The sequence below is a fragment of the Coturnix japonica genome, chromosome Z (assembly GCF_054131305.1).
Source record: "Coturnix japonica strain WE chromosome Z, WE-NBRP24, whole genome shotgun sequence".
Lineage (NCBI taxonomy): Eukaryota > Metazoa > Chordata > Aves > Galliformes > Phasianidae > Coturnix > Coturnix japonica.
Window position 1 is genome coordinate 53612179 of NC_140702.1, and position 26966 is coordinate 53639144.

Below are 26966 nucleotides of genomic sequence, written 5' to 3' on the forward strand. Positions count from 1 at the left end.
TTAAGATATTCATGTTCCATGGCTCCCTTCAAATATCCTGTTTTGATAAAATTGCTCCCGTCAGCTGTCAGAACAGACATCGCTGACTAACCCTAACAAGACAGTTGGGTTAAATCACTTATCAGGATGAGCCCCATGGCTTTGAATTGAAATGGATTATGGAGTTTCATGTGGCCACTAAAAACACTGAAATATTTAGAGGCTTTAATAATCACTCATCCTCTCCTAAACCATTCGTCCTCACTTATGTTTCAAGGCAACATCGTGTGGGCTTTCTTGCTTGCAAAATTCTGTTATAAATAATTCTGATGTTAATATGTCAGCCATGAGCTAGTTTTTCTATTACTGGACTGTTACCATATATCTTACTTCTGACAATCTCTGATGCATATATTCTGTTGTCTTGTTGCAACTAGAGCTTAACAAATCTGAGTGTAAACTGTTCCATTCACTCAGTTTGACTTGCCTTCCTGTAAAACACTCCTTTCTACTTACATGTTGGTTTTGGACTCTTCCTTATTCTCGCCTCATCATATGGTCTCAAAGCACCTCTTACACTTGCATTTGCCTCCTACTGTACGACTGACAGAGCTAGTTAGTGCGTATTTGTGCTCACTCCTGAAAGTTCCCACCCTGTAGCCACCCGTTTACATCTTTTTAATTCTAATCATGCCTATGAGGAATCTAACACAGAACTGAACAAACTTTTCTTCCTGTTTCATAAAGAATCTTTCCTTCACTAAATTCTATCTCCTTTGCTATCTTTTGGCTATCATTCCTCTTGTCTTTGGAGACATCATGGATTATAGTTTAAGCATTTATATTATAAAGCAAGGACCTATTTATAGCACTTCTCTGAGGTAGTTCCATTTTTGGAACTGCATTTGAAAGTACTTTTATTGTGTCTGTCCTTATAAAAAGATCATTATCTTCTTGTGTTAAAATCTATTCTCAAATTGCCATCCAAAGGAATAACAAACAAGGAATTGTACAAACATGCCTAAGTTACCAACATCAAGGTCATAATTCAAGCTGCTTAGATTGAGTACCTACAGAATGTAGCATGGGGGTGTAATGTGCTCTTATGGAATTTAAGCAAGTTACATATCCAAGATTTCAATCAATATATATGAGACATGTGCTCCCTTCAGAATGCATTTCGTGCAGGAATATGGCAAACATATAGTGTGTCCTGAATTCCTTTGTGCTCATTAATATTCACTACAGGATGTGGATGCTACCAGATCATTTCATGCAAACTTATAAGACCTTTTCCACATTTAAAACATTTCATCAAACTACTTCAAAAATTAAGATGGTACATTAAAATGTGTTACCTTCTCTTGATATTGTCGCCGTGAAGAATCCAGAGATTGAATGAGGGCAGTGGCATGACCAACAAACATGGCATAACAAGTAGCCCCCACAATCATACTCAACATGGTTATCCAGAGATCAGACATGCTGACTGGGGCACGGGCTCCATAACCAATGCACAGCATATGGCTCATGGCTTTGAAGAGCGCATATGAGTATTGTTTCCCCCAGGAATCATTCTGCAAGAAAAAAGACAGGTGACTGAGCCAGCAAGTAGCTGAAGTTAAGAACACATTTGTACCTGTATATTAGGATAATAAATTACTGGCTCTGAAAATGTGGTCTGGTAATATACCCCCTGTATGTGAGGAGATATTCCTTCTGAATTAATTGTTAGATCAAGTGTTAGAGATTGTACCAGATGCTAGTTAGCACAGTAATATGAAATACATCTGACTACTTAAAATACTTGATTGTGCTCTTAAACCTGGGAGTTAACATAATTACAAGGAGACTAAAGGTCAATTTTATCTTTCAGTTCTATGGAAGAAAGATTTGAAAGAGCTGACTATGCAAACCTATCAAGAGCAAGAAGGTGGTAATTTTACTATGCAGGAACAATTTTGCCCAATTTCTTTCTTTTCTGAGTTCTCCATTTTAACTGACAGCTACTTTTCATCTTGTCTGCTGTTTGATTTCTCAAGGAGAAAAGAAAACTTGAGTTGTTGTAATGTCTTCTTGTGATTTCTCCTGTCAGGCAACTAGGAAACAGACAGCCATTGGCTTACTCCCCTCAGAATGAGATGAGGGAGAAAACTGGAAACAAAATTCAACACCTAGTTTGAGCTAAAACTATTTACTAAGAAAGAAATGGTAAACAGAAAGTAAAATGGAATGACAACTATGTCTACAGATCCGCAATGCAATTATTCGCCACCTGCAGACCAACACACAGCAACAATACCAGTATTCGCCAACTGATGCTCAGCTAGCAACAAATCTCACACCTCATGTGACACACTCATAACCAGAAATCCCCAGGCAGCCGCCCCACAGTTTTATGTCCTTTTGCACAATGTCATGTGGTCTTTCCAGATTCAGGCTGATGTCCTAAGTCTCTCTCATTTCCTGCTGCTGCTGCATCATGGTGGCAGCATTTCCCTGTACAGTGGCTCAGGCTGGCCCGGTACTGTTCTCATAATTCATCATCATAAACAGAACATCAGTGGGCCATTAATGCTATCTCAGCTGAAACTATGACAGGTATGTTAATCCTGTTGTTACTTAAGACTACACTTCTTTTGACACAGTCTAGGACTCACACTATCATATTAGGAGATATAAGCCATTGTGCAATTAGAAAACTATGACCTAATTGCTATCACAGAAACATGAGGTGAATCACACAACTGATTGAATGCTACAAGCATTTTGGAAGAGATATGTAGGGCAAGAGGGTGGGAGATTCACCTTCTATGTTAAGAACTGCATGGACTGCAAAGAGCTTCCTCTAAAAAACTGTTATGAACAGGCCGAGAGCTTGTGGGTTAAAATTAGGGACTGGACTGATAAGGGATGTCTCGTTGTCAGGATCTGCTACTAGCTGCCTGATCAAGAAGACCCTGTTGAGTATCTTGATGAGGTTCTTGCTTCAGCTACAAGAAGTATCATGATTACAGGCTGTCATCCTGATGGGGGACTTAAATGACTGATATCTGCTGGAAAAACAACATGGAGGGCTGCAAGCAATCAATGACTCTCCTGGAGTCCATTGAAAGTAACTTCCTAGTCCAGGTATTAGACAAAATAGCCAGAGGTGGTGTTGCTCTGCAATGCAAATGACCTTATTAAAGAAGTTAAGAGAGGCAGTCTGGGCAGTAAAGATGATGCTCAGGTTGAGTTTGTGATCTCAAGGAATACTGGCGTGGCAAAGAGCAGAGTCAGGACCTTGAACTTTAGAAGACCTGACTACCAGTTAAAAAATACCATTGGACAAGAACTCCTGAGAAACTGTCTTTAGGGTAAAAGAAATGGAACTGAACCAGATCTGTAAGGATGTCTTTATGAGAGCTCAAGAGCACTCCAACTCCATATGTGAGAAATCAAGGAGGGGAAGAAGAAAACTGCAATGACTGAAAAAGGACCTGCCAATTAAGCTGAGGGATAAGACAGAAAATGACAGGATATGGAAGCAGGGATGTGTGGCCTGAGCAGAATACAGGGATGCCGTCTGGACATGCAGAGATGGGATCAGGAAAGCCAAGTTGCAGATGGAAATGAACTTGGCAAGGGATGTGAAAAATAACAATAAAGGATTCTAAGGTACACTGGTCAGGAGAGAGAGGCCAAGGAGGGTATATCATCTCGGAGAAATTAGAAGGGAGAAAGACACAGAGAAAGCTGAGGTACTCCACAAATTAATTGCATCCATTGCTTCTCACATCTCTCACATCCCCTGACCTCTTGGAGGGTGCTGGATAACTCCCACTGTAAGCAAAGAGCAAATTCAAGACCACCTGGTGAGAGTGAATGTGTACTGTTATATGAAACCTGATGATATGCATCTTCAGGATGATATGTCCTGAAGAAAGTGGCTGATGTAGCAGGCAAGCCAATCTATATAATATTCAAAAAGTCATGACTGTCATGTGAAATCTGTAGGAAATATATTTTCCCAAGAGAAATATCACTTCCAGTTTTAGGAATTGTAGAAAAGAACATATGGGAAACTATAGGCCAGTGAGCCTTATGTCTTCTCCTGGGAAGATCAAGGTACAGATCCTCCCAGAAGACACATTAAGCCACATGCAAGACAAGGAGGTGATCTGAGACAGCCAGCATGGCTTCACCAAATGCAGATCATGCCTGACTTATCTGGTGGCCTATGAAAGAATGGCTGCATCAGTAGAGAAAGGTAGAGAAACTGATGTAATATACCTAGACGTGTGCAGTAAGGGTACAAACTGGAGAAGAATTCATTGAGAGCAGCCATATGGAGAAAGACTTGAGGGTTCTGGTGAATAAAACACTGCATTATCATGTTCAGTTTTTTCATCAAACAATGCGTCTTTCTCCTTAGGACTGCTCACTATCCAATAGTCACCCAACCAGTCTTCGTGTTTGGGATTGCCCCAAGCCAGGTGCAGCATCTGTCAGTTGGTCTTGTTATACTTCATGATGTTTGTATGGGTCCTATTCTAATACATAGCCATCTCTACCAAGACTTTGAGATGAGAAAAACATGACGGTTCCCTCAGAGGGTTTGCAAAGCTGCAGCTTTATATATGGATAGTCAAAGGGGTCATTGCAAAAGAGCAGAAGACACTTCAAAATGCTTCAAAAAAGCCTGAGGAGTCCAGGTTAGATTTTTCTGTTTTCTTTGCCAAATAAATGAAATGAGAACAGTTATAGCTGTTGATCATCCATTGCGCAGGAAAACAAATTGTGTTCAGAGGCATGTAGAATACACAGCATTTACCACAAGGAACTGAAAATAATTTCAGAAGGAAAAAAAAAAAAAAAAGGTGAAGAAAGATGGGATGACATCAATGAGATTAATCAGTTTTCTGGTATTTTGTATAATGTAAAAGACCAAAAATATGAATTCTGCAAACTTAGAAAAATCTCCAAAACAGCAGCAGTACTTCTGTGCAAAATTTGTTCGTGAAATACCAACATTTGTGTCTCACTTTGAAAGCTTTGCTCAAATGCTCTTTTCTTCTTTTTTCCTCAGAAAGCTCATGCTAGCTCTCTTGCCATCTTAAATGCCAAGATTACCGATGGATCTTTCTTTTCATCTATTAAAATGCCCTGCCTATAAACTTAACAGAAAATAAAAATGCCCAAACCAGGAAATAAGCTAATCACTCTTGGATTGCAGATAACAAAGTTCATATTTATTTACTAATATACTAATATACAAATTAGTACTTCTTCCACATTTACATTTGCTTTAAGTTAAGATTTTCATATATGATCTGTGTCGGTATTTATAGGTGAAACTTCTGTGCTGTAAGTGTTGTTAAGGAATAACTTTTTAGGGTCTGTGTTAGCAAAAATACTTTGAGTAACATTTTTGATAAATTTGGGTTTCACTGCATAATAAAGAAAACTGCTTTCATTTTTGTCTCTCTCTCTGTACATATATCAGAAAATGAAAAAAACTAAAGATGCTTCCTCTCAAACACTTCCAGTTTGAGATTCAAGTAGTAGCATCTGTGTCAGTACTGGTATTTCAATTCAAGCTTCCTGACTCCCATGTAAAACAACCCAGTAAGATAAGATGTATTGTGAATCTGGTATCTTCTTTTGGTGGAAATAATTAATAACCAAACCAAATCCCTTAGAAGTTACAGTTATCAAGGAAAATGAAGTACTTTCTGGGAAAAAAATAAGCTGTTCTTAAGACTACAAGTAATACTACTAAAGCCACTCTATTCAAGAGGTATTAAGATCAGAATTTAAGTTCTTTCAGGGGTCCACTCTGCAACTGATCTTGCTCATGTAAATTTGCTTTTTAGCTATTACAAACATTAAATAATAATAATTTTTTTAAAAATGTTGATTTTCATGTTGTCTATGACTCTTTTCTATCATATTGTTTGTCTGACAATTGTAATTGAAGTTATTTCATTTAAATTATATTTTTTTATGTTAAAATCTTTTATTTAATCCATTGGCTGGGGAATTTCATCTCTTGACTGACATTCACTCCAAGTCTTTAAATTACTATTTTAAGTAAAATACCACTGTATAGAATAAGAAAATGGAGGTAAGGAAAAGCAAACAGCAAGCAGTGCATTCTACCAAAAGATTAAAAGGTACAGTGAAAAGTACATGAAATACTACTTGGGAAGTAAGGTTGATGTGACATAACAGTGTGTACTGGCAGCATAGAATGTAAACTGTATTCTGTGCTGCATCATAAGACGGGGGGCCAGCAGTGCTAGAAAGGCATCTGCATCCACACTTGGGGTGCTCTCCACAAGAAAGATGTGAAGATGCTGGAGTGGGTGCAGAAGAGGGCCATGAAAATGATCAGCACCTCTCCTGTGAAGACAGGCTGACAGAGCTGGTCTTGTTCAGCCTAGTAAGGAGAAGGCAGCTGGGAGACCTATCTGAAACATTCCAGTATTTAAAAGGAGTCTATAGACATGAAAGAAATAAACTTTTTACAAGGGTAGATAGTGACAGGACAAGGGGAAAGCTTTTAAACTAAGTAAGGTGAGATTTAGATTAGTTGTCAGGGGAAAATTTTTTACTGAGAGGATGGTGAGGGGCTGGCACAGGCTGCCCAGAGAGGTTGTGGATTCCAAATTGCTGAAGGTGTTCAAGGCCATATAGGATGGGGCCCTGAGCAATCTGATCTAGTACAGTCTGATCTGTGGCAGGGGACTTGGAACTTGATGATCGTTAAGTTCTATTCAAGCTCAGGCCATTCCATAATTCTACAATTCTATGATTCTATGGTTCTTTTCTTCAGGATGATGAGAAAAAATACCAGTGTGGAGGGTGCAAATTTCAGTGCAGTTACTTGTGTTGTGCACTGTAGATATAGAAACTACTGAAAAAGAAAAGTTACTGGTAATGTCAAACTCTATAAATAAATCATGGAAATATCAGTGTTAGTATGTACACACATATATATAAAACAACAACTATTTCAGTAACTTTTAATTTGTGTTGTATAACTTAAAAGCTTGGCAGAAGAAACTCCAAATTTGTTTCAACACAAGAGGTTGGAATTTCCTACCATCCAATTCAGACTTGCTGTCCTTTTCTGAAAGAAAGTAAGAAGTGACCATTCCTCTGTTATTAGCCTGCATTTACTTTTATTAAGAAGCATTTGTGCACTTGCAAGTTGCATTTTTGCAACTGCAATTGCACAAGGCAGTTTTTATATAACACATTCACAGATAATACCCCTGAGTTAATGAAGCCCATCCCGTGAAATAGACCAGTGTTTACAAATCCAGCTTTTCTTTAATACAACTATGAAATACTTATATTTTTACACTTGTGTCAAATGTTTCCTTAAATTGTAATATTTTTGTTTTGATGAATAGCTTTCAAAAAACATGCCTCTGTATGAACTGAAAAAACTCTGCAACCAATCAGTAAAAAGGGGCTTTTAATTTCTTAGTTGACAATGAGTTGATCAGTGGTTCCAGATTAGCAGTAATCGGTTTAAAATGTTTTAAATGAAATGACATTAAATTGGAAAAACTATTAAAAACTGTAATTGTGAGAAACAGCAAAGCTGTTTATCCAAGGATTGATTACATAATCTAGTTTGATGACATTAAGAAATCTTTGGATTTATGAAACCAGTGATAAGGGATCATTTGCGATGGTTTTGTGTGAACATACGTTAATTCAGTTTTTATCCTAAAGAACACATTCATCACATGGCACTTCTGATTTTTAGAGGTCTGTTTCCATGCTTCTTCTGGCACTACAGGGCACTCTTCTTTGTCTCATTATTTCACACAAATATCTTTTTTGCAATATCAACTTCTCTGTTTATAACAAGTAAAGGCTACATGGTGACTTCCAGGGGATGAAAATAAAAGCAAATTATTTTTTCTGAGTATTAAGAAAGAGTGTTTATTTTACTGGAATCTATGGAGGTTTCCAAGAGGAAATTTAGTTGTCATCAGATAAATCAATTCCACTCTGTTACTGTAGTCATTCTCTAAGGCACAGCTTATCTTCCCACAGGTACACACTTGAACTATATTATAAACCGATTTAGAAATCAATCTTAACAGGCAGACTATTGCAGATAATGCTGGTTTTCAAATTTTTTACTCAGTTCTTTTTTCCAGTAACATCACTGTCACTGTGTGGGTCAGAGAAACAGTCCTCTCAGTTTACAGGGCATACTTTATAACTGTGAAGCAAAGATTGACTTAGGAATAAAGTGAAATGGTTTCTACAGTGGCCTTTGACTCAGACTCCTAGTTCTACTCCCAGAGCTGCAGCAGGAGTAGGACAGTAGCCTTTCCCTACAAGAGCTTGCCTTGCAGTCAATTCAACTCACCCATGCATAGCCAGCATTGAATTTATGTTGTCCTGAAAGCAAGTGAGATATGACCTAGTGAAGACAGATGTAAATATTGACAGGAGATAAATGGTCCGAGACTATACTAGAAAATTACAATGTATTAAAAAGCGTCTTGAAGCTCTGGAACTTTAATTACCATTAGAAGAACACCTGGAATGGACCCAGGTAGCACTCTCTCAAGTGTTATCAGGTCTACCTGGGAGCAGTTTGGGAAATGAACCACTTTTAGGCCAGCCTGTGCTGAAACCCAAATAAGATTAATAATATAGACACCGTAAGTAGCTCCTGTCCTAGTTCTATGCCAGTGCTCAGCACCTGGCAGCTTTTATTAACTAGTGTGGAGCTATCTGTGCAGACTAAAAAACCTTTGGTTTTAGCATTATCACAGAAAGTAATTGCAGAAAATGAATGCAAAGCAGGAAGTGGCTTTAAAGGTTAAAGACAGCATGAAGCTTCCTTGCTAATGTGGAAGGGCAGAGTATCTTGCAGCACTGTCTCCAAGAAAAGCCCCCTAAAACCTCTAGGAGATAATACACTGCTGGTCAAAATTACTCAGAGAACTACATCTTTTCCAAAGGGAATTTGATTTAACTGTATTTGTATATTATAAAACCCTAACCTCCTGGCAGGGAAGTTGGAGATTCATGATCTTTGAGGTCCCTTCCTACCCGGGCCATTCTGTGATTCTGTGAATCTAACATTATTTTTCCTAAGTATTAACATTATTCTTTCTAGATATTTATCTGCAAGCTGTTATTTCCAACAGCTTCTTAAAGATATCTTAGATTGAATAATAATTGAAAATACTATTTAACTAATCAAGGACGTATGCTAAGATATGTTTACGCTTTCTTGTTTAGGGCACTTTTAACTAGTATTTCAAACAGAGCTAGAGAAAGCAGCATGTATTTCTTATCAAATACTGTGTCTGTAAATCCAGTGGGAGAACTAGACTGAACTTGCCAAAAAGCTGTATCAATTTCAAGTCTCCCTTGCTTTGAATTTGGCATCTACACATCTTCAAATTCTGGTTCTGATCTCATATTTCAGAAAGCAAGTTGTGTCCATTAGCAGTAATTTGTCTATGTTGTCTAAGTTATACATGTGTTACACAGACATCACTAGAATTGGGCCCTTACATATAATTTATCCGCCACTGTGTTTCCATGTGGATATACAGCATACATTGTTGTACATCAGTTAGCTGCATAATTTTCTCTAGCTTCCACAGTACCTTGGATTGACAGTTAGTTAAAATCTTGGACAGTAATTTACAGCAAAACAATATCACATTATTTCTACTTTCAAATTAGTTCTTTTGATACCAGAACAAATAAACAAGGTAGTCAGGGAAAGGCTGCGCAACGCCTATTTTTGTTTTCTAGACTCATGTAATATAGAATGTACTGTCACACAAAATCTATACCAACATAGCTTTTATTGCTAAGAATCTCTTGTTTCCTAGGACTATTAAACAAAAGGAAGGTGGGATCAGACTTGGAAGACCAAATATCCTACTGCTATTCTACCAATCTCAAGAATTGCCAGGAAAAAGAATATGCTTTAGGAATTTTTTATGTCTGTGTGATTTAAAAGAGAAAAACAACAACAACAACAAAAGCCCTGAATTGGTAAGCCCAGGGGAATAAACAGATGTCTTCAGAATCTTCTTAACATTTGTCTTTGCAGATATGTGCACAGATAACAGATGGTGCAGATGACTCAGCACATACTTTCAAAACCAATATAGGCAGAAAACAGTTTTCTAAGTGTTTGGCATTAAATTTATTAAAAAAAAAAAAAAAAAAAAAAAAAAAAGAAAGAAAAAGAAAAAGAAAAAAAAAAAGATTTGACTGGAGGAGCGATGACTAAATACTTATTTACTTTGTTCAGAGTTTTTTTGTGACTTTACTGTCTTTAAAGTTTATTCATGTTTCGGTTCTCTGTCTCTTGCGCTACCCATCAAACAAAAATGCAGAAGCTTAACACACTTTTGGATTATTATTTTTTAATCTCAATGAAGAAGAAATAATTAAGTGTCCATCAGTCCCCATTAAAAACAAGCAGGATGAATATCTCCCAGTGACTACGTTTTTGTGTTAATGATTCATTATTTTCTTTGTGGAACCAGTCTGGAAGTTCATTAAAAGCAAGACAAGAGCAAATATTTGTCCTTAGCACACGGCTTTGTCTTGCACATATATTTGAGTTATTATCTTCACATGTGTAAGCCAGTGGACTTCAAAATGATGGTTCATATCAGTAGACATTCATAAGCTTAGCAGCTCATTGAGGAAGCATGTTGCTCAGGGCTGCTCTTTGTAAATCTGTATCTACCCACATATAATATATATTTTATATATATTTATATACACATACACACACACACACACATACATATGTATATATAATATCTATATACATACATACATGCATACACAATACATATATTATATATATGTATAGCTATGTATAGCTGTAGATTTTTACATCTATACAGATATTGTAAAAAAATTAAACCTGCTGGGAAAAGTTCTTTTTTTCTTTTGCCTTTGTGTTAGTCCACTCTGATTCATGCTTTTTTTTTTTTTTTTTTTTTTTCAGGTCACTGGACGGAAAAAAAGATTCTAATTGAACCCAAAAGACAAAAGGATGTTCCTAACACGTGATTCACATTAAAATGATATTCCAATCCAAAGGATTATTTTAATAAGAAACTTTTAAAGAAGCTGTAGTCAAGATTTGGCAGACATCCAAATTTTTGTTCTGAAAACATTAAAAAAGAAACATAGGCTGTTAAAAGCATAGGCTATGTCTACTATTCCTGCTTAATGTCTAATGCTACTAGGACTAATCTCATACTATTTTCACACTAATTTGACTGTGTGCAGTTTTTCAGAAAGCAGTGGTTTTGGCTGGGGCTGGCTGCTATTCTCACAGACAGTTTCTGAAGACAGTATAGGTCTCGGATGACCTGTGATCAGCAGTTCACTTGTGGCCAGCTTGTCTCAGGAAAATGGCCACAGGTAAGCTGTCTTCAGCTCCCAGGAGAGAAAACAAGCCTGGTCGTGTTTCACCTACCAGTGTTCATGCAGCCCCCAGGCCAACAAATCAGTGACACATCTGGGGACTGATAAAAATGAGAGAATTTCCCAAAATATACCTGTTATTCTGTCTAAGCTTCCCCGCTTGAAAAGAGAGAGATCAGAATGTACCGTAGCAGTCTGCAGTTCAAATGGTTTTGTGTTCCAGCTCCTTCAAGCTCTCACAAAGAACACGCGTTGCTTCTGCAAGGTGACATCTGGGTGCTCTAGACTTTGCCTGTCACTTGTGGCTGCTTTTGTATACCTTTGCCTTCAAAGCTGTTAGGTGGCATCATTTTTAGTAGCAATAATACTACCAGAGAGTATTCCTTCTTTCTTCCTTTCAAACTGTTATTACCCAAAATGCATACAAGAAAAAACAAAGCTTTTACAAATTCTTATCTTTGAGACTGATGATATTAGCATGCCATTCCATGTTGAGTTTTGCTCTCAGAGCTACTGTTTTTTGGTTTATTTTCCCCCCAGAATTATCAAACAATACGGCAATGTTATGAAGAGCTTTGAGTTAATCACAACATACTAAATTTTTGGTGAAGTTCCTATCACACTATTTTTGATCCTGAAATAAACTTTGAACCCTCACTTTAAATGAGGGACTGACTGTAACAGACACAGAAGTGTTCACAAAGGGGCTATTTGTTGTAATGCAAGTAAATACAGAGTAATTATTATGCAGTCACAATAACTGATTAAAATAATTAAACACATCTACAGGATTCTGTTTAACTGGGTAAACAAGGCATCACAGAGATAAGTATTTTAACATTAAAAATATAAAAAAGAGGGAAAAAAGAGTAAAAAAGATGGGACGCCTAATGAAAGAATTAAAAAATCCTGTAAGGTCAGGAGACTGAAAATTTCAGAATGCAGTGAAAACATCTCTTTTTCTGCTCTTTTCAGATGGTGAAAGGGAGTGGATCTGATGCAAAACACTGTTTATTTAACAAGCCTCGAGCACTGAATCAAGCCATTTATGAAATGCTTTTATAATGCAGCCATGGAGAAAAGCTTTGAATTTTCAGCAGTAGTTATCTGATAGTCAAGAACAGGCGGAAGATAATGTGAGCTTAATATAGAGCCATTCTGGGAGATGGTTGAAGGAGTGAAGTGATATAAACCTGATTCGTGACTCCACAGGATACCACTTACTAAAAACTGTAACATAAAATTGTCATTGACAGTATCTGCAAGCAATTCAGAAAAGATAAATCATCAGAAGAAACTACATTGTTGCATTCTGTGACCTAGTCAAACTAGATGGTAAATTATGTGAAGCACCTGATTCGAAATACATGACAAATGGAAATATCTTTTGCAATGAATTTTTAGCATTCTGAGTGCTACTACTGTAGATTGAATCAAAGGGATTTTGAAGCTATACAAAAATAGTAAAAGCAACAACTAACTTAGTGAGTAGTAGAAGAGGCTTTTATTAAGAATAGGATATGGAAATTTGATATTTAAGTTGAAAGGTAAATATACAGATATGCACAAAATCATAGTATCACAATGATCTCTCACCAAGAACATCTCAAAATACAGAAAGCCTGACTTCATTAAGAATAATTTTATTGTTGCTCAATACAAATGTAAACTCTAGCAAAATACTTCTTTTTTTATGAGTGTTTTTAGAAACATGTCCTAAGAAAATTAATATATATATATATATTTCATTGCAAATCGCAGTGGGTTAAAAGATATTAATATAATCTACTCAGAATGGCAAAAGTGTCTACACCAGGCCTGAACTTGGTTTAATCTGCTTAAAAACTAATCAAGGTGATTTGGCATAAGAGTCAGGACTAGGATTCATGAATTCCAGTGCCTTATAGAATAGATTATTTCCACGGCAGTGCAATGCTTGGTACTACATAGGGAAATTTAAATATTTTTTCCTTAGCCTTCTATGATATATTCTTTTTTCTTTAACTACTATAACTCCTACTGCAGAGATGTGGTGCAGTTTTTATGCATTCTTCCTCCTAGCTGGTATTGAAAGCAGCGCTGTTCTTGTCACTTTTTCAATTTGCTTCCTAAAGTGATACCTTTGAGACTTCAGGCTACATCTGGTTAGTTTACAGTTCTTCAGGAAATTAACTTACTAAATATCTGAGACCTCCAGAGGGCTGATCTGTGTTTCTGGTAAATCACAGTCCTTCATCAAATACTATGTCCTACAAATAGCTGTGCATTATTTTATTATGGAATGACGATGGCAGGAAGCAAAGCAGTTTTGCAGCAGTTTTGCAGCAGAGATTTTACTTTGGCTCTACGCAAAAGTCTTGGTGCCAAAGTAACAAGGCTGGATCTACATCACAGCTTTTTCTGAGAAGTCAGAATTCACTGATGGAATCACTGGATCAGTTTCACTGATGACGTGCTATTACATTCAAATGCCCTAACACTGCAAGTACTTCTAAGTGTTTGAAAGGAATACCAAAATAATAAGCTGAAGAGAAAATGATCTAGCAACCTGAAACCAAAGCACAAAATCACAAAATCATACTATCGTTTTAGTTCCAAGGGACTAAAGACCATCTAGTCCAACTCCCTGTCCAATAATGGGGACACCTACAGCTCGATCAGGTTGCTTGGAGCCTGCTTCAGAATGATCTTGAATGCATCCAAGGATGCAACATTCATCACCTCTTTGGGAAACCTGCTCCTCTGCTTTACCACACTTTCTGTAAAAAATTCTTGATACCCAGTTGAAATCTCTCCTCTTTTAGCTTGAAACCATAGCCCTTTGTCCTGACACAGCAGACTCTACTAAGGAGTCTGTTCCCTTCCTTCTTACATCTGCCCTTTAAATACTGAAAGGCTGCCTTCAGGTCAGCTCACAGCCTTCTCTTCTCCAGGCTGAAGAGCTGGGGCTTATCATCTCTCTCAGCCTGTCTTCATAGGAGAGGTGTTCCATTCCTTTTGATCATTTTTGTGGTCCTCCTCTGAACATGCTCCAACAGGTCCACATCTCTCCTGTACTGAGGACTCCACATCTGAACACAGTACTCCAGGTAAGTCCTCACCAGTGCTGGTGAGGTCCACCAGTAGAGAGGTCAGGATCACCTCCCTCTACCTGCTGCTGATGTTCATTTTGATGCAGCCCAGGATACAGTCAGCTTTCCAGGCTGCAGGGGCACATTGCTGGTTCATGTCCATTTTACCATCCACTGAGTCCTCTCCTGCAGGGCTGAGCTCCTTCCCTTTGTATTCCAACTTGTATGATAGCAGGGGTTTGCCATGACCCAGGGGCAAGACCTTGCACTTGGCTTTGTAGAACCTCATTATATTCTCCTGGGCTCCCTGCTAAGCCTATCATCTAAGTCCATCTGGATGGTATCCTATTCTTTGGGTGTGCTGACTGCAACATACAGCTTGGTGTCAGTGTCACTGATGAAGTTATTAAAGAGCACTGGTCCCAGTACTGACCTGTGAGGGACCCCAGTCATAACTGATCTCCATCTGTACATTGAGCCATTAGCCACCACTTTCTGGGTACAACCTTGAAACCAGTTCCTTGTCCACTAAATAGTCCACCGGTCAAATCCATATTTTCAATTTGAAGAGAAAGATATTGTGAGGAACAGTCTCAACCTCCTTACTGAAGTCCAGACTGATGACATCAGTAAGGCCTTCTCTTTAAATGATATCTATTGACTAGAAAAAATAAGACTGAGTGAACTGCTAAAAATGTATTCCCTTCTTCTACCAAAGGGAGGTTAACCTGAATCTTAGAAGAATGTCCTAACTCCAGGGTACCGAGTTACCATTCACCCTTTACACTCTGAGAGGGATGGAAGTAACACTGACCCTCTTCCATTTTGAAGCTCTTATACAGACCTTGGACAGCCTGGCAAAACACCCAAATAACCTCATATAATTCAAGACAAAAGGAGCTTCCACATCCCAGTCTTGCCTCTAACAACAAATTTTGTCTGCTTTTTGAGACATTCAGAAACTGAATTCTAAATAAGGGCATTCATGATTTGGCTAAAGTAATACACATTCTCTTTTGCCCTCCCTCTTAAAATTCTGAAGAGAACACTCATACAAATCTTTAAGTTTGAATATCCAATACTGTATTGTGTATTAAATTAGTTCTGGGGAAAGCTGTCTTTCTTTTCACTCTGTCCAACATCAAGATATCTTTGTTTTCTTCTGTTTACCTGTTTCATGTCATACCTCTGAAGCTGCCATGTATCCCACTTTAAAAACCAGCAGACATGAGAAATTGTATCCTGGGCTTTCAAAAATGAGTGAACATGGCTGCTGTTCCCCACATCACATACAGCCTGTTTCCACACACTCCAGGGCATGCTCAGATAAACAGCCTCAGTGTAGGGTGCAGTAGAAGGGACTCCAAACTAAGGCCATGAAGCCTACTGTGAAGGCACATGAGCATAACAGCTCTGGCTTTAGAAGTCCTCTAGCTGCAGATTTCTTAAAGCTGATAAGATGACAAAAGGAACTCTGTGCTTGCTTTGGTTTGATCTTTCCCAGGCATCTACTCTTAGCACTCTGAGAAGCTGCCAGACAGGCTGTGGGTTGGACTTTACATGGCTGCTGAGTTGGTCCTGAAATCCAATGTGAATGCACACTCAGCAGCCAAATCTTTAACTTGAATGCAGCCATACATACTTGTGTAGCTCTCAAGACTTACTTAAGCATATTGGTAAAATGCTGTGCTGTATAAACTATAAAACAAATATCCAAAGATTTCCACTTGGATTTTGGCATCTCTTGAGAGATACAACGTGCACATCGAGGTTAGATATGTTTCCTTAGTACTATCATACAAAGAATAAGGAGGGTTTACCTTACTGTCTTTTTTTCTTTTCTCTGCCCACCTTCCTACTGCTTCATCCAGGCATTTCATTATTTATATGAAAGTAAGGTGCACTAAAAACACTAATGCATAACTCTCAGTTCATGTCTGGTCTTGTATAGATAGTTTCATTGCATTATGTTTGCATGATCTGTGAGCATATGGGTTATAGCTTCTTTCACCTCATTAAGCTTCTTTTTTCAAGTAAATATACCCTTTGTTGCTGATCAGGGAAATAGGATTTCAAAAATACCATTCCTAGTTTTGAATTACCCACCTCCACTAAGACTTCCATAATCTAAAGAAGTAATTAGAATAAGTCGTACTGGTAAAGATCTGAGGACAAGTCATAAATGGGTTTTATTCTTCTATACTTTGTTTCTACAGATTAGTCAATATAGTGAAGAACACAATCCTAAAACAGAAACTTTCTTTGGGTCTGATTTTTCCTTAGCCAGCTTGCCTTCTCACTACTCAGTAGTTTCAATGAGACAGCTGTTCTATTCATAGAATAACAGTAATACTATTTCACTGTATGCTTGGAAAACATATGGGATACTTTCATAACTGTAACATAATAAGTAAGAAAAGCCTCTCTCTGCACCAGAGAATGAAACCATACTGCTCTGATTAGAGGAAGATCCTCAAAAGTATCTTGTGGAGTGAATATAACATCTGCCTGCTGAGAAGTTTAAAGGAGTTTGGGTCCCTCGGTCTACATACAGAGAATGAAAATGTTCTGACTCAGATGGGTAACACTGAGGCAGACAACTCAGCTCAAAGGAAGAACCACGGGGAGCAGTCAGCCGCAGGAGGCTATGGTTGATGTTTGAGGGAGAGAGGAACGTGAAGAACTTCACAATTCTGAGCAATGGAGGATGATTGGAACAGTGCCTTTCACAGAGTTATTTACATCCAGGTATCCACAGTAACCTGTGGTCCATCTTGTCCTGGGTTTTGCTTTTTGCACATTATTAGAAAAAGACATAAAAATTTTTACATAATCTGATTTTGGTTAATCACTTTAACAGCTAAGTTAGCTACGTTAGTGTCCCTAGACTCCCTGTACAGTCAGCAAGAAAACACCACCACCAAAAATCCTGCACATAGTGGTTCAGATAGGAAGGGAGGGGTGACTTTCTTTCTATCAAATACATTATACTCCTATTAATCTAAAACCATCTCCATCAGCTCTCCTGCTGAGAGTCCCTACATTCTTATGACCAGAGATGCCTCTTCACACCTCTCTTGATTACCAGTTTGTATAATCTGTTTTACCAGTGTGGGTAGTGGCTCAGAGAAATCAGTGAGGAGCTCTGGGAGAGTGGCTGGGGATTTGTCTACGTGAATTCAGTTCTGGTACAGTAGCTTTAATGCAAGCATACCACAACTGCATGGTAGAATAAACCAAGTAGAGAACCAAGAGAGAGACAAAAAAAAAAAAAAAAAAGGCATCTACTGAAAACAGAAGAATGTTCAGAATGCAAACTTATAATCTGCTCTATAATAGGGATTATAGCATTACACAGGATAGAGAACACAATGAGAGTTACAAGAGTTCTTGGATTCAGACAACAATATTTGCGTCTAATGAAAATAGATATACTTATATCTATTTACATATATTGTGTATTTACATACAAATAGTGCACTCTAACTTGCACACTTGCACAACTGGAATTTTTTATCTAACTGGAAGCTCCATATTTATTGGATACCTGAAAAATGATAATTGATTTGAAAATCTGATAATCTTCTCTGTATCCGTTGCACATTTATTTATAATCAAATGAAGTCTTTTTTACTTTTATATACTCAATTAAAAGTAATCAAATCATTCATCCTTCGGAGGGAAAGAAAAGCATATGAATAATGACAACAATAATTTTATTTTTATAGGAGCCAGATTTTGTAAGCTCCAAGCACATGGATACAGACAAGTTTTAGCTAACCTTCAAACAGCTTCATAATTCCAACAAAAAACTGATGAAGTTCTTGTTTCATTGAAAATAGGGTGAAAATGATAGTGAGTTTAGTCTCATTTCATTTTGCAAAGATATTTTCTCTTCCTGAACTTTACACTTTCTAACTTTTTAAAAGGGCAGATTTTATTTCTCATCTCTATAATTAAAGGTAGGAATAAGTACATGATGATTGCAGTGCTGGGGGAAAAAAAGGCCCAACACCTGCTACTGAGTTGTTTGTATTTCAACACAGCCTTTTTGTGAATTTATTGAAACTAACACACAAGACTTCCTCAGCAATACAGACACCTGCTGGAACCTCCTCAAATGTAAATAACTGAATACTTTATTAAAAATATGTATGTATGCATGCATGTAAGTATTTTTCAGGTCCAACCTTTAGAATTAAGTCTGAGGAAAGGAACAAAATAACTCTCCACAAGGAAATACATGAGAGGAAGCATATCAAAGGAGCTTTCATTATTCAAAATAGCAAAGTGTCATGTTTTTCCACTATCTATACCTTAAAATAAAGTTCAGTGTCATTGTAGATTGAAATGATGCATGAGGTAGACTGGAAAAGATACAAGACTGATCTGTTGAGAACATGGGAACTATTTTCTGGCCTTATTCAAATGACAGAAAATATTTTAGCTTGGTGAAGCTAAGAGATTCCTTCAAAGCACATCACAGGACTGTATTAGCAGTAGTGCAAAAATTAGCTAATTGTGGTAAAGAACTAGACCTGACAGTATACATCTCTGTCTTCAACATTGTTCACATGAGACTGTCACGAACATTTTTTAAAACCATGTCAATCCAGAGAAAGAGAAAAAAAAAATAAAATTAAAGCAGTATACAAAATATTGCATGGCAGTTTACAGTGGCTCTTTAAAATAAATACTCAGCAAGTTTTTAATACTAAAATTGCTGTTCTTCTTGCATGAGGAAAAAACAAACAAACAAACAAACAAAAAACAACAAACAGCACTGCAAAGTATAAAAAGTATTACATGGACCAGAGATGAAAATCTTAAGAGCCTGGCATACAAAGTTCAGACACAGAGCAAAGTACCTTGGTTTGACTTTTCTAATGCAAAATGTAAGCTATTAAAGTGTCACAATTTCAGAAGATTTCTAATTGCATCTCAGCAGGAACTTTTGTTCAGATGTATTTTAGATATCAGAACATTCATGTGTGAAAAGTGTAAATATCATATGGCAAAAAAACCTCACTTAAAAGCTTTACAATTAGTGCCCTTGAGAATATATGATTTTGATATGGCTGAAAATGACCCTTTGACAATAATATGCTGCCTGTGCAAAGCCAATTATCTTTTATACACCCTTTAAGCACACAGATCAAGAAGTTACACTGTGCACATTAACATAGATTTGGAATGGGGAAAAAATAGATTTGATGAAGAGCAGTTTGATATATGGTGTACAGTTGGATTTCTCTACATCTGGACTTATTCTGGTAAAAGTGCTCCGGCACAGATACTCCAAGTGTTCAATGCCTGGAGATTCACTCCACCTGTGAAGAGCTGCTTCAAAATAACCATTCCGTAGGGATATGTCAGTTGAACCTGGAAAACCACCACAATCAGATAAACACTTACTGTCCTTTACAGAGCCAGAACAAAAGATCCTTATCCAGTTCCTCCTAAGCAAAAGAAGTGCCCTCTTTTACAACAGAGAAACTGTGTTTGGCAGTGAGGTGCATATAACTGCCTGCATATTCATTCTGAGAGACATAGTGGATGCAAGCGCCTAAAATACAATAGAACCAACTTTTGTTTCTGCTGTACTTCAATTTTCATTTAAGAAATGGATACGACACACATTATGAAGCCTATTATTTTTCCTGGGATGTCTATCAAATGTAACATTGGAGCTAACCATATTACATGCAGATTTTTGTAGTCTTTCAAGTTGAAGGATTACATAAAATATTTCATAATTTACAATTTACCCCAAATCCCATCACAATATGATACAGAATAAAAATTCATGAGTTGTTGGGTTGATTGTTGGCAGGGAGAAACATGGGAATTATGGTTTGATGATAAATGGGTAACTCCCTCCTTGAATCCACATCTGAGTAATTTCCTACCAGCTCTCATGATAATGAAGAAAAAGTGTGGAAATAAGTTTCTATTAGGTACAACATTTTGCTTTTGCATGCTTCCTCTAACTAATTGTTTCATCATTCTTATCCTCTGTAAGGAAGACCAGCTTTCTATCTGAAAGAAACAGAAGCACACAAGGCAGTCAACTAATTCATTACAGAAGTCTTCCTCCTAAGAAGCTATTAACAGTAGCACAGTGTTACAATCAGCACTTAAAAACAGGGGTGTACTAATTTAGAAGCACTAAGCATTAACATCTAGTTAACTAATTGTCACTGTCAGCATTAAATAATAACATAAGTAATGAAACATTGAGCTTTTAGTAACAGTAAAGTAAGGTAACAGGGCTTATGATAGTGCTTGAGTTTTTAATTTCCAAAGCTGATGGCACTGTGTTCTGAGAAACTTCTTTGAGGCACTGATTTCAGTTTTGTTCAATTTGCAGTCCAAATCTGGATATTATTCAAAGATACATGGATGACACAAATACTTTGTAGTGTTAAATTTCTATAAAGGTTTAGGCCTTCCTGTAAATGTTTTTTCACCTTTATCTTTCAACTCCGAAGGATCTGCATATCAATTAGCTCACAATATTAGCCCAGTGAGCTCTAAATAAGAACCTGGGAATACACCAATTTCAGTAAGTTATGGAGATGAATATATTTATCATAATCCTTTTAGTTTAGCAAACCAGTAAGGCCTGATTGTGAAACTGTAAACCAGAGTGTTTCTGCTACAGTTCAAATTATTAGAAGAAAACAAAGCTGCCTGGCACTGATACATCATGGCTTGAAAGACAAAGATAATATAATCAGAAAAAGAAGACATAAAAAAACCTCAGTGCTAAGAAAACAGTTTGGAACAAATGAGTATAATTTTTAGATCAAAAAACAGCAGCCACGATGGAAACAATTTTTGAATCATATTTTGTAAATGCTGGGTTGGACTCCAGGAACTTTCTTATTATTCAGAATTAATTTACTGCCAGGAATGGCTAAGACAGTGCACAAAATAAAAATAATGAAATATTTTAAACCAAGTATGAGGCACAGGAAATCTAATGACTGCTTTTATGTAGGCTCATCAGAAATCTACTGTCAGATTACACAGTCTCAAAGTACAGGAGATATGTGTAGAATTACACAGTTACAGGCAAGAAGGTAAGAATAACAAGTTATTATTTCTTCCATTAGAATGTGCATTTCAGCCCAGCAAAGATGGATGACCTCCTCACCTATTTAAGAAAAGAAAGAAAAGCAAGCGCCAAAACCTATGTGGGTCTTCTTAAAGCCTCAGCAATTGTTATAAAAAATGAGAATGAGATTTGTTTTCCTCTCCATTGATCATGACACACTGAGTTAAATCAACAATGCCCTCGGCTACGCCTTTTCTCTAATACTTGCTAGCTTAGCGTAAAACTTTGGTACTGCTGTTAACACCTGGCTTCAGTCTACATTAAGCATATCTTGTTCTGTATGTATGTCTACAACATTTTTCTTTGCAATTTATGCTAGTGTCAAATCACATAATATATTCTCCTAAGCTATCTTATTTTTTGGCCCAACACAGGTTGCTATGACCTCTTTCACCTACTGGAATAGGTCACAAACTGCAGCATTACTCTGTCATCTTGATGAGGTAGGAAGTGGCCTGACACCAGATGATAGGTCAAGGCTGTGTGCCAAAGACAGCAATAACTCAACATTGCACAGTGGAACATCCTAGAAGAGATATAATTATTACATTCCCCAAATAGGGATATCTTTGTCCTAAGAATTTTGATTACATAATGTTATTATTTGTATCACCATATTTCCAAATTGTATTGTAAATACAGCACTCATCTGAATTGGGAAATTCCTCCTTCACTAATATTTTCATCAGAATCAATCTCAGAAATGTAATTTCAATATTTTAACTATTTATAGAAGCATTTGCTAACTAAAGCAATAAACATATGTAAATATATGACTATAAAGTACTTTAGTGTAGTAATATATCACAAGAGATCCACAGTGCCTCTGGCATCCTCATGACTCCCTTATGTTCCACACTTATTCAGTACCCAATTAAGGGTTGTGGGATATGATTTTTATAAGCATTTATTGCTTATCACTGCAAACAAAGTCAAAAGAATCAGTGCTCTGAACACTGCACAACATCTTGCTACATAATAAAAAGTTGTTCCAATAATATTTGTGAAGCACTAAATGATGATTATCACATGAATATCAAGTGTGAAGAAATCTCAGGAGAATATTAGCTGTTCCAGTGACTAACCACAGGGATGGAGGCGCTGAGCCAATGTATTATCAAAATGGAAAAATCCAGAACTAAATAATTGTGACTGTAATCCATTCCTTGAGCTCAGATGAGTAAAGCAGAGATCTTACTCAAGTGTGTGATTAGGTAATTGAAAATGATGTTCATTTTTAAGAAATGCAAAGACCTGAAATTCAAGTTGATGCATTATTACTAGTTTTTGTGCATATTAAATTTATGTTAGCATAATTCTTAGTGCATTAGAAATCATGAATCCATTTCTGAATTTTACTATCAAGCATTCATTTAAACGGTTTATTTTATAAAGTGAAGGACCTTCAGACTATACAACAGAAATTGCCAGAATCATTTCATTTCAATGGTGATACTGTCAGAAATATGGTTCTGCAAGCCAATTTCTGATTTCCATTGATGTTGATGAATTAATATAAAGTAAAATCCCCCTCCACTGAACATTAAACCTAAAAAAACCCCACCAAACCCAGAGTCTGATACAAATGAGTGTCGTGTTCTCAGGGAAATGATTTAGCAGGTTTTTAGAGTTAGGGTAATATGGTTAGGCTGCGGTTGGACTTGATGATCTTCAAGGTCTTTTCCAACCTGGGTAATTCTATGAATGTATGATTCTAAACGAACTGCAAGAATAGTAAGAAAAAGCCATCACAAAGAAGCCAGAGAACCTGAAGGGCTCTTGCTGAGCAAACACTGTCTGACTGCCATGAGAAATGTTAGTAAAGCATGCTCTTTCCAGAAGCTTTGCAGTTTTCTGGCTTTTAAAAAAGTCAGTTTTCAGGTTAAGTTCTATACTACTCTGCTAGATTTTTATCTGATAAAACATTGTTATGTGTGAAAAATCTGAAAATTTCAGGTTAGTAACTTGCTATGTTTTCCTAACCATACATCCAATTATTGCAAATATAAACATGAAAGTAGAGGTTGGAGATCTTCAGACACTGTTACTCAGGAATAACATGTCATTGGGACTTCACCACAGATGACAGAAAAGGGAAGAGCAAACTTCCAATACGATAACAATGGATTTAAAGCAAGCAATTATTTATTTCACACATAGATGGCCAGATGGTATCAGTGGCAAAAATGTCCTCTCATCTTCACTTGCTTAGAAACTCTGTCTCTTACAAGACCTGGCTATAACTGCTCAATATTTGGAACTTACACACTGTGCTTCTGCAATTCACCACAGCTGAAACTGAATACAAAATGCAGAAGAAGGGTTTTAGAGACTAATCACAGGAGAGGATCCTGTAGCATTCTTACTGTTTTTGCTTTCCTCTTGGTCTCAGGTGAAAGTTTTACTCCTAATTTTCTAATGAGCAACTGGCTCAGACTCCGAGGTATGATAAAGCTGTTTGGTCTATGAGTCATTATGGAAGTACACTAGTCTGAGGCAATGCAGATCAGAAAGCTGAGGATAAATCACACAAGAAGCTGCAGATAATAGCCTTTCTGAGCCAAGAAGAAATTAAGCAGCATCATTAGGAAACTTTGTGAAACTTCTTCACAGAAGACCTTGTTTAGGAATGGAATTCATAATATTGGTGTTAAAAAAAGATAAAGAAATGAATCAGAGAACTATATAACCTCACAGAGTTAATTGTTGTTTTATCCATAATGGATTGGCTGGAACACAACTTACAGTGAGCATTAAAAAAAGAGTGCATGCTGTTATCTCTTATTTTTACAGAAGTGCATGGATATTTTAAAAGAGCATAGGATCCTGCTGTCAAATAGTTACTAACTAAGCTTTTAAAAAATCAGTGAAATGAAATGGCAGTAATGATATAAAATGGGCAGGTGGGATCACAATTAGAAAAATTAAGGAAAGATACCAGCTCTGTCTTTTTTTTCATAACAGGAATGCCACTGCTAAGAATTGACCAGGAAATACAAGGAGTACATACACCATCTGAGTTCATTATTACTGAGGATAACATCCCAGTGTGGTATGAAGTACTTTTGGTCAAGCTGGCTCAGTATCAGCCAAAGGCCATCTTATTTCCTTTCAAAGAGAAGACTTTCCATTTCATTTCATAGTCAATCTGGTGGTCCATTCTGACATTTTTAATCATTCTTTCAAAGATGAAAATCCACTGGTTTGTTTCTCTTTAATTTCATTCAGTGTAATTGTTCAGAGAGGCAGTTGGCTTGATTTCATTATTCTGCTCCTTTCTGACATTAAATTCAACCTTCTTCTTTCTAACAGCACAATGTGAGTGAGCCTGTGGAATCTGAAAACTTTCTCATACTAGCTCCTACAGAAAAGAATGTTTCCAGAAGGTTTTTGGAGGATGTTCTTGTGATCTGCAGTCTGAAGCAACAAATGTATAAGACAGAATGCAACCATGGCCTGAAAGAGTATGCTAGGTTGCACAGATTGAAGAGGCAGATTGGATTCTTTAATTCCTTCACCACTGCATTATCTGCTAAAACTTTAGCTCGCAACTGACTAGCAGCTGTGTTGTTTACTGAAAAACTGATGATGCATATATATATTTAAGAATAAGCCTTCAAGTCTATTGTCATCACCAGTGACTGTTAAAACATTACCTCAAAGCAAAGTTATTGTATTAGCCTATCAGCCCATGTTATTTTTTAAATTTTTTTTTTTTATTTTATTTATTTTACTTGTCCTGAGGAAGCAACAGTTTGAGTACCTGGAAATGTCCACAAAAACAAACAAACAAACAAAAAACCCTCTCTACTCAAAATAAGACTGAAACTCGAAGGTGGGTGATTTTGCCTTTTTCAGAACAGGTGTGCAAGGGCTGCTCCAAAAGGAGTATCACCTATGGTATTCTGTTGGCTTCTGACATCAAAGGCACGTGTTTGTTATAAGGCAGTATATGTCAAACCTTCCCACCAATATACTGTTATGTTATGTTGTCATGTGACAGAGGGCAGCAAAGGGCAGTCTGACACAATAATGTCTGGCATGGAGGAGTGTATGAAGAAAAGGCGTGGAACTGAATTCTTTAATGTGGAAAAATTAGCAACCATTGACATTCACTGATGTGTGCTGAGCATTGATGGAGAATAAACAGTGGATATGAGCACAGTGACCTGGTGCTTTTCAGCAGTGGCAGTAACAATGAGAAAGACAAGCCATATTCTGGATGGCCATGCAGATGTTTGCAAATGTGCCTGCAAGCTCCTGTTCATTGCTGTTCACAGTGCATAACTAAGGGTGTTGACTATTCTGAAAAATGTTGTTTTGTAGCTATTTACCCTATCAAGTAGTGTTACTGTTCTCTGCATCTGTTGCAGACTCCAAGGAAATAAATAGGTGTCATTACTTTCAGATCACCCAAATATTCCAGAATTCTTTGACTCAGAAATTTGCCACAAACTCCAAATTCATTTATAACTGTCTTTACAGAATACTGTGCTGAAATCTTTGAGTAAAAGAGAATGCATTGACAGAAAGGTGCAATAGATGGAGGTAGATAAAGATCTCTTCCTTACAATGCTGGACCTTTGGGGCCATCAACAAAAGTTCAGTGTTCAGTGTTGTTTAATAGCAGCAAGTTTCTCAGAGAAAATAGGTTTCCTAATAATCATTCCAAGAGCATGTGGCCAGTAAGGAGAAAGAAATATTTCTATGAGAAATTTCTGTGAGAAAATTTATTGTGGGCAGGCAAAAAGATATCCCTAAGAATGTGCACGGATTTCTAAGGTCAAATGTAGCTCATATGGAAGAATGTAATATTTAAGCATTCATAAAAAGGTAAATACTTCAGTTAAGCATAAGCCAACACTTATTTCCTTTCACTCTCTAGATTAATTTTTATCCAGAAAACTGATAGAAAATGTACCCTTACTGAATGTGAATGAAAGATGTTATGAAGCAGAACCCACAATGCAGCAGAATGTAAAAACGAAAAACGTGCCAGTCAGCATCCTGGTGACCTACTTATATTGTAGCAACTCCATTTGTGAAGATATGTCACTTTTTCACTTTTTTTTTTAACAGAGCTGCACAGCAAGGTGTCAGCAAACATGCTGCTTATCATTAAATATGTCATTCAATGACTGCAAATGCTTGTCTGTATGACTGACAGTGTTAGTCACCAAGCTCCAACAGTACTAGGCAGTATTACACTCCTAAAGGAACAAATATTGCTATGTTTTTCCAATAGAAATATGTGAGACTGTACAAGTTGCCCATCTACAGTAAAGGTCTCTTAAACATTGTAGAAACAGGCTGCCCAAGAACATGGATGAGTCACTGTCCCTGAAGGTGTTCAAGAAACATTT

The 26966-nt window shown here is 37.0% G+C and overlaps 1 protein-coding gene and 1 long non-coding RNA gene across 3 annotated transcripts in view; one reads left to right on the plus strand and one right to left on the minus strand.

The window, feature by feature from the left end:
- HCN1 (hyperpolarization activated cyclic nucleotide gated potassium channel 1) overlaps positions 1 to 26966 on the minus strand; it is a 186911-nt gene that overhangs the window by 64209 nt on the left and 95736 nt on the right. For both annotated transcript variants that reach the window (XM_085529418.1, XM_085529419.1), the window contains one exon: positions 1338 to 1556. In XM_085529418.1, the coding sequence (XP_085385544.1) occupies positions 1338 to 1556 (219 nt within the window). The remainder of the gene's footprint in view (positions 1 to 1337; positions 1557 to 26966) is intronic.
- On the plus strand, positions 9853 to 11185 carry LOC146754074 (uncharacterized). Its single transcript, XR_014939542.1, has 2 exons — positions 9853 to 10014; positions 10988 to 11185. It is a non-coding gene; the product is annotated as an uncharacterized LOC146754074 (long non-coding RNA).